Source organism: Fukomys damarensis, unplaced genomic scaffold (genome assembly GCF_012274545.1).
Source record: "Fukomys damarensis isolate Sample0158 unplaced genomic scaffold, DMR_v1.0_HiC HiC_scaffold_27, whole genome shotgun sequence".
Lineage (NCBI taxonomy): Eukaryota > Metazoa > Chordata > Mammalia > Rodentia > Bathyergidae > Fukomys > Fukomys damarensis.
In genome coordinates this window covers 45,547,521-45,555,228 of record NW_022900939.1, presented here as the reverse complement: position 1 = coordinate 45,555,228, position 7,708 = coordinate 45,547,521, and the positions used below count along the sequence as shown (strand labels likewise).

General features: G+C 43.1%; 1 protein-coding gene across 4 annotated transcripts in view; it reads left to right on the top strand.

The window, feature by feature from the left end:
* The window catches only part of Phf3 (PHD finger protein 3), a 58,998-nt gene extending 52,668 nt beyond the window's left edge, over positions 1-6,330 (top strand). For all 4 annotated transcript variants that reach the window (XM_010617869.3, XM_010617871.3, XM_010617870.3 and 1 more), the window contains 3 exons: positions 1,480-1,569; positions 2,957-3,152; positions 3,366-6,330. In XM_010617869.3, coding sequence (XP_010616171.1) covers positions 1,480-1,569; positions 2,957-3,152; positions 3,366-5,476 — 2,397 coding nt within the window. In that variant the 3' untranslated portion in view covers positions 5,477-6,330. The remainder of the gene's footprint in view (positions 1-1,479; positions 1,570-2,956; positions 3,153-3,365) is intronic.
* The last annotated feature ends 1,378 nt before the right edge of the window (positions 6,331-7,708 follow it).

Below are 7,708 nucleotides of genomic sequence, written 5' to 3'. Positions count from 1 at the left end.
TTTTGGTTTTTTGAGACAGGGTCTCACTATGTAGTTCAGACCGCCCTGGAACTCACTGTGTAGCCCAGGTTGGCCTCAAACTCACAGCGATCCTCCTGCCTCAGCCTCCGGAGTGGTGGGATTACAGGCGTGCACCCACCACGCCTGGCTATATTTTTATCTTAATGTTACCCTTTTTTGTTGATTCTCAGTCTGTCGACCATAAAGATAAATCTTTTAAAAACTTGTTTTCAGTATTATAAAAACTATAAATCGTGTGAATGTTCTCTGTAAGTCTAACAAACTTTTGATTAGGCTGAAATTAATGTAATATGCTGATTAGTTTTTTTAGCATTTGTATTCTTTATTAATAACCTCATTATTACATTTACATATAGTTTGCTTGGTAAGTGATGTTTTTAGATATGTGAATTTTGTAAGAGAAATGTAGACAGGTTCAGGGATTTAGCTTAGTGGTTCTGCCGCCTGTCTTGCAAGTACAAGTTTTCGAGTTTGATCCCCGGTACCGAAAACAGAGAGAGAGAGAAAAGTAGACAAATGCAGGTTCTCTTTTTGACAATTTAGAAATTTAGTCTGATTAGATCATGATGCAGATAATTCTTTTAAATTGAAAATTAGATTCTGAACTATGGAAACATTTTAATTTTAATAAGCACAATTACAGTTTTCTTCTCTGAGCTATAGTTTCTATGTAGTTGCTTTCCAGAACTCTTATATTTTCTTTCTAGTTATTTTTGGTTTTATTGGGACCAAAATTATAAAGTTCTTAAAGCCTTTAATAATTTAAATAAAGTTCATTGAATTTAGTGTCAGTTATGCTTTTATAATATCTTCCTAAGTCTTCTTGGAAAAAGGAATATACTGAATAAAGTTTTTTAAATGTTCGTAATTGATTTTATGTGTAGTTGTTTTTGGAAAGATTGTGCCTTTACAAAAGAAGACTTGCATTATGACTGTTATTTTCCTCTGTGCAGAAATAATATCTGTAAATTAAATTTGGTAGCATCTGAAATTTAATTCATAATGATTAAGGAGTAGTACCCCTGTGTACTTCTACCACAACAAAAGCACAAAACTTTGGAAGAGTAGCAGCATTTCTGTGAATAATCTGAAATTCCCTATAACTTTTCTGAATTGGTGACATGATATGTTTTCTTTTTCTATGTCTTGGTCCACTGATAGCCTGGAATGAGCGCCTAGTTTTTCTTAGTAACTGTATTTTAGGCACCATTCGTTGGGAGTTGGCATTCCAGACAGAGTGTTGCTGCTGTAACTGCTGTCTGTGTACTGTTATATTTTGGGATGCCTTTTGTTTACTTTTTGTGTGTGTGTTGGGGACTTGAACCTACAACTAAGCACATGTTCCACTACTGAGCTGTACCTGCAATTCTGTTGACTTGTATGAGTTAGGAAAATTATAATAATGGTATTTCATATGTATTGATCACTTTCTCTTGTTCTTTTTTTTTTTAAATATAGGACCTACCAGATAGTATTCAAGTAGGTGGCAGGATATCGCCTCAGACAGTCTGGGATTATGTGGAAAAAATAAAAGCATCAGGAACTAAGGTGAGCAAAACTGTTTCCCAGTCCCATTGTCGGGAAATGTTTACAGAGTCAGTTCTTCCAGGCTGTGGTGCCAGGGGCCAGGACAGCCCCACATGTGCAGAACAGGCCTCACAGACTGAGCAGGAGCCACTGCTAGGATGCAAGCAGTCGGCGGCGCTCTCTTTTACTTTTTGCCTCTGATAAGAGCTCTGTGTGTCTTCTGTCAACATTTTTTAAAAAACTCTCCTAAGTATTCACCCTGGAACCCCACCTTGCTTTATTACAGGCATTTGCTTCATTTAAGGCACAACTAAATTTTGCAATAAAGAAACTAAACACAATGTAGCTTCTTTTTCCTCTTCTGTGAGATAGACCATTTCCCTTTTTATTCCTACATTTAGTCCCTGTGAAGTGGACAGTCAGTAGACCTGTATCTTTGTATGTAGATCAGTGCTCGCTTATCTGGAGCTTTCGGAGGTGTCAGTTACCTGTAGTCAGCCATGCTTCAGAAATATTAAATGGGAAACTGCAGAAGATGCTCTTTTTTTTTTTTTTGGTACTGGGGATTGAACTCAGGTCCTTGTGCTTGCAAAGCAGGTAGCGGAACCACTGAGCTAAATCCCTAGCCCCAGAAGAGTTCTTAAGTTGTAAGTTGTCATTCTAAGTAGCATGGCGAAACCTTGCTCCCCTCCGCCCTGACCTACCCACGACATTGGTCGTGGCTTTGTCCATTGTGTCCAGTGTCTGTGCTGCGCCTGCGCCCTGGCCGTTCCTCACGTAGCAGTTATCGTGGTCATCAGACCAACTGTCTCACTGTCATAGTTGACCTCACTTTGTTTGCTAATGGCTTCAAAGCACAAAAGTGGTGATGCTGGCCATTTTATTACACTATGCTGTTGTGCTTGTTTTATCTTTAGATTTGTTCATCTCTACTGGGCCTAATTTATAAGTCACCTTTATCATGCACATATATATGAAAGAAATACATTTGTGTGGCTCAGTACTGTCCATAGTTTCAGGGATTTACTGGGGACCTTGGCACACACTCCTCACAGAGAAGGGAGGGGTTCGTGGAATTACATAGCGGGTTGACGGTGCCGGATGCTATGAATTCAGTGTCCCAAGAACACTGGCCGCGCTGTAGAAGTAACAGCATTGGAAAGGACATCTCTGCCTCTTAAAAGTTATTTAACCAAGCACCAATTCGTTGGCCATCTTGGAATTCACTTTCTTTGCTTATGAAAATTTTTTTGAAAAACAGACCTATCAGTGTTCTCATATGTTCTGAAGTTTGTAAACTATGTCATTATAATACCTAATAGATTATTTCTAATTAAGGAATAGTATTTAAAACCAAGATTCTTTTAGATTATTCTTTTAAACAACTATTTGTTATTTTCTTAAATAGGAGATTTGTGTGGTTCGTTTCACACCAGTAACTGAAGAAGATCAGATTTCTTACACTTTGCTGTTCGCGTACTTCAGTAGCAGAAAGCGCTATGGAGTGGCTGCTAACAACATGAAGCAGGTTAAAGATCTGTACCTTATTCCTCTGAGTGCCGCAGATAAGATTCCACATCCTCTTGTGCCTTTTGACGGACCTGGTAGGTACATGTTTGAACACTAGAGTAACACTGGGGGCAGTAGCGAGCGAGGCTGAGTGAGCAGACTGGCTGCGGTCTTCTCTGGGTACAGCCCTCTCGAGGGCTCCACAGGCCTACGTGTCAGTTTCCTGTCTTGTGGTCAGTGCAGTGCACTGAGTTTACCCTTTTCTGTAATGGCTGAAAATGACTGTTGCTGTTTTTCATTTTCTGCAGGACTTGAACTGCATAGACCTAATCTGTTACTGGGCCTGATCATCCGTCAGAAGCTGAAGAGGCAGCATAGTGCCAATACTGGCACTTGTCTCCCGGTGGAGGCTCCGGAAGGTGCACCGATAGTCTTACCCCCCGACAAAAAAACTAAAATAGAAGCTTCTACAGAGGAAGCCCTGGAGGAGGAAAATGACTTCTTTAATTCCTTTACGACTGTCTTACACAAGCAAAGAAACAAGCCTCAGCAGAGTCTTCAGGAAGACCTGCCCACAGCTACTGAGCCTTTCGTGGAAGTTACCAAACAGGAGCCACCCAAACCTTTACGATTTCTTCCTGGAGTGTTAATAGGCTGGGAAAATCAACCTACTGCTTTGGAATTAGCAAATAAGCCTCTCCCGGTGGATGACATACTCCAGAGCCTTTTGGGCACCACCGGCCAAGCATACGAGCAGGGCCAGCCAGTGGCGGAGCAGAACACCGTGACAGAAATTCCGTTTATAAGTGGGGAAACAAACCCCCAGGTGGAAAAGGTAGACGGAGTGGAAGTAACCGATGATGAAGCCAAGGAGGTGAAGGTTACGGTAGATGATCTTTCAGAACCTGCAGGTAATTCAGGTGCAGGAGGAGACGAAGCGTCCCTGGTGGGGTCCTCTTCCATTTCTCCAGGGCCTGTGGCGAGTCTTAGTCTCAGAGGTAAACCACCAGATGTTTCTACAGAAGCGTTCTTAACAAATTTATCAATTCAGTCAAAACAAGAAGAAACTGTGGAGAATAAAGAGAGAACCTTGAAAAGACAGGTGGTCCAAGATCAAGAGAATAATTTGCAAGATAATAGGACTTCATGTAGTTCTCCGTGCAGGTCTAATGCAGGAAAAGGAAACACAGATGGTAATGTGACTTGCAGCGAAAACCTCGCTGCTAATACGGCAAAGTCCCCACAGTTTATTAACCTGAAAAGGGATCCGAGGCAAGCAGCAGGACGGAATCAGCAGATAATTGCTTCAGAAAGCAAAGACGGAGACGGTTGCCGAAATGGAGAAAAGCAGGCCCTCCCTGGTCTGTCACACAGCAAGGAGCAACTGACAGAACAGATCAGTGTGGAAGAAAACTCGTCTTCTCCAGAGAAAAACTCCTGTGGTCAGCAGAATGATAACTCACCTTCAGCAGAAAACGTACCTTCTTCCCAAACAGAACAAGCAAAAGCCTCCCAAACACAGGAGGACATCTTAACACAAAATATTGAAACTGTGCACCCCTTTAGAAGAGGACCGGCAGCAACAACATCTCATTTTGAACCTGGGAACACAGGCCAATCAGAATTTCCTCCTAAAAACATCAACTTCACGCCCAGAAGCAGCAGCCCCAGAGCAGGTGCCAACTTCTCACCCATGCGGCCACAGCAGCCCAGCCTCCAGCATCTCAAGTCCAGCCCTCCGGGGTTCCCGTTTGCGGGGCCTCCCAGTTTCCCCCCACAAGGCGTGTTTGGATTTCCACCGCATTTGCCACCTCCACTGCTCCCGCCTCCGGGCTTTGGCTTTCCTCAGAGTCCAGTGGTCCCCTGGCCACCTGTTCATCTCCCAGGCCAGCCGCAGCGTATGCTGGGTCCCCTTGCACAGGCGTCAAGGTACATGGGCCCGCAGAACTTTTACCAGGTTAAAGACATTCGGAGACCGGAGAGGCGCCACAGTGACCCTTGGGGCCGGCAGGACCAACCGCAGCTGGATCGGCCGTTTAACAGGGGCAAAGGGGATCGCCAAAGGTTTTACAGTGATTCACACCACTTGAAAAGGGAGCGACACGAAAAGGAGTGGGAGCAAGACTCTGAAAGGCACAGGCGCAGAGACAGAAGCCAGGACAAAGACAGAGACAGAAAGGGTAGAGAGGAGGCGCACAGAGACAAAGACAGGCCACGGCTGCTGCATGCTGATCGAGGGGCGGATGGAAAAGGGGGCCGGGATAACAGAAGCGCAGAGAGGAAACCCGACAGACCCAAAGCTGAAGACCACGAAAAGGACAAAGATCGAGAGAAAAGTAAACACAGAGAGGCAGAGAAGGACAGGGAGAGGCATCACAAAGACAGGGACCACACCGACAGAGCTAAGAGCAAAAGGTGAAGCCGGCAGGCTGCTGCAGGGTGACGCTGGCCCGACTCCGGACCGCCGTGGCCGGGCCACCTCCGTCCTCACTGTTGGTGGCCCAAGGGACCTGGGCCCCGTCTGCCGGTCACTGTCCCTTCACGCTGAATCTGGTTACAGGAATTTGATATTTTTGAAAGTTTTACATTGCTGTATATTCAAAGATTTGTTTTATTAATATGCAATAAAGGCTTAGAAATTTTAGTTTTCCTTTCTTAATTGGTAAATATGATTAACGATGGAATGTATTTACCGCCTCTAGTTGACATCCTTTCATGACTAATTCGAGAGTAATGTGTGCTCTGTGAGTTTAAGATTGCACTGTTTTTAAAGAAACTGTAGAGGAGCAACAGAAAGCCAAGCCACTCCTTAAGTAGGTTGTGCTGATCGTTCAGTTTGTGACCAGACATCGGAAGTCCAAGGAGTACGTTTTGTTACTTCCACCTGCACTCACCGAAGACATTTTATTATCGTACACGACAGCTTGTTGGTAGGCCGTTGTTTTCCTTTTCATGTGTTGGCTCTTCAGAAACTTGAATACGTAAGCTTGTACATGATCTGGTGTTTTGCTATCCTTTTTACTGTTAAAATGTAAATATTTTAAGGGATATTTTGATTCTAAATATGATAAAAGAATTTCTCATCTATTTTGTGTGTGTGGTTTGAAACTCGGTAGTAAATGTTCTTTAAAGCTTTAATTCTCTTTAGACAGTGTTTTCTTACTCAGCCAAGAATATCTGTACACAGCTGTCAGTCAGTAGAGGAGGGGCAGTTGTTTCTAAATTTTAGAGGTTAGGCCGGGGATTTGGCTCAGTGGTTCCGCTGTCTTCCTGGCAAGCACAAGGGCCCAAGTTCAATTCCCGATAACCAAAAAAAAAATTTAAGGGTTAGGCTGAGCTAAATTGTGTATTTTAAATAGGCTAGAATAGAGCTGCCCATGCAAAACTAAAGCTGTATCCTTTTTAGTTGATATATTTCTAAGTGCTTGTACACCATAAATTTTTGTTGTTCTGACTCAGGATTGTAAGACCACAGAACTTTTACTTAAGTGAGATAGGTTTTGAATCTTTTTATAAAATGCCTAATTGGCCGGGGATTTGGCTCAGTGGTGCTGCTGCCTGCCTGACAAGCACAAGGTCCGAATTCGACCCCTGGTCCCAAAACACAAAGCCTGACTAACCCTGATTGGCTGGTGGGCAGTGGTGGCAAACCTGCGTCTCGCAGTGAGCGGTTGTCCTTGAAAGCGCTGTGGGCCACCGCCTCTCACAGGGCGACTGCACCGTTTAATATGCCAGTGGGACGTGAAATAGAACACGGGCGCTGCCGTTCGTGCAGGTCTGAACTTCGGCCCTAAATGCGTGATGTCTATGGCTGTGATGTACAGTAATAGCAAATGCTGCTGTGACAAAAGGAAAACAGAGCAGTGTGTTTAGCCTGTCTGTACCAATGAAGAAAAATACCAGCCACAGAATTACGATGGTTTTCCTGAAGCTAAGGATTACAATTGAAATAGTTTTGTAGCTGAATTAGCCTTGCAGTTTTCACTGGAGAGGAGACGAAGTTCTGAATGAAGTTAATTTGCCACACTTGCTTTTTAAAAAAATCCCTACCCAAAATTGATTATTGTTAAAATTCTAAATGCGAGATTTTTACTCCAATAAAGTCTGTTTAATTCCGGCCTGTTTTTATTTTGGAAGTAAAGTTGTTATTAGGAAAAAAGCCTCCCGCACCACCACCCCGCCCTGCGCCCACTAAAAATGTAAGGTTGGTTCATTCATCTTTTACACCATTGAGAAGTTGCTGTCAAGATTTTACAAACTCAAAAAAACTTTTTTTTTCAAATGTGTATATTGTCACTAGATCTTCTACTGGTTTAGTATTTGATCTGACACCCAATGTCTACAGTACAAAAAAAAAACAAAACTGGGTTATCAAATGGAAGAAAGACTTTACATCAGGTTTTGATCACCTCAGCTCATAATTTCTTGAATATGTTGTGGTGCTAACTGCATTTTTTTCTTTGTATCAGTGAATATCACTCAATACAAATGTTTAGAAATAGGCAAACCCATTTCCTAGGATTTTGGTGCTCCTGAATGTTAGAAGCTGTTTTTTTCCTTGACTTCTGGTGCTGCGGAATGAAGTAAGGGCCCCATCCTGAAGTGCAGCATGGTAGGGAAGTGCTGTACCACTGAGCTGTACCCGCAACCT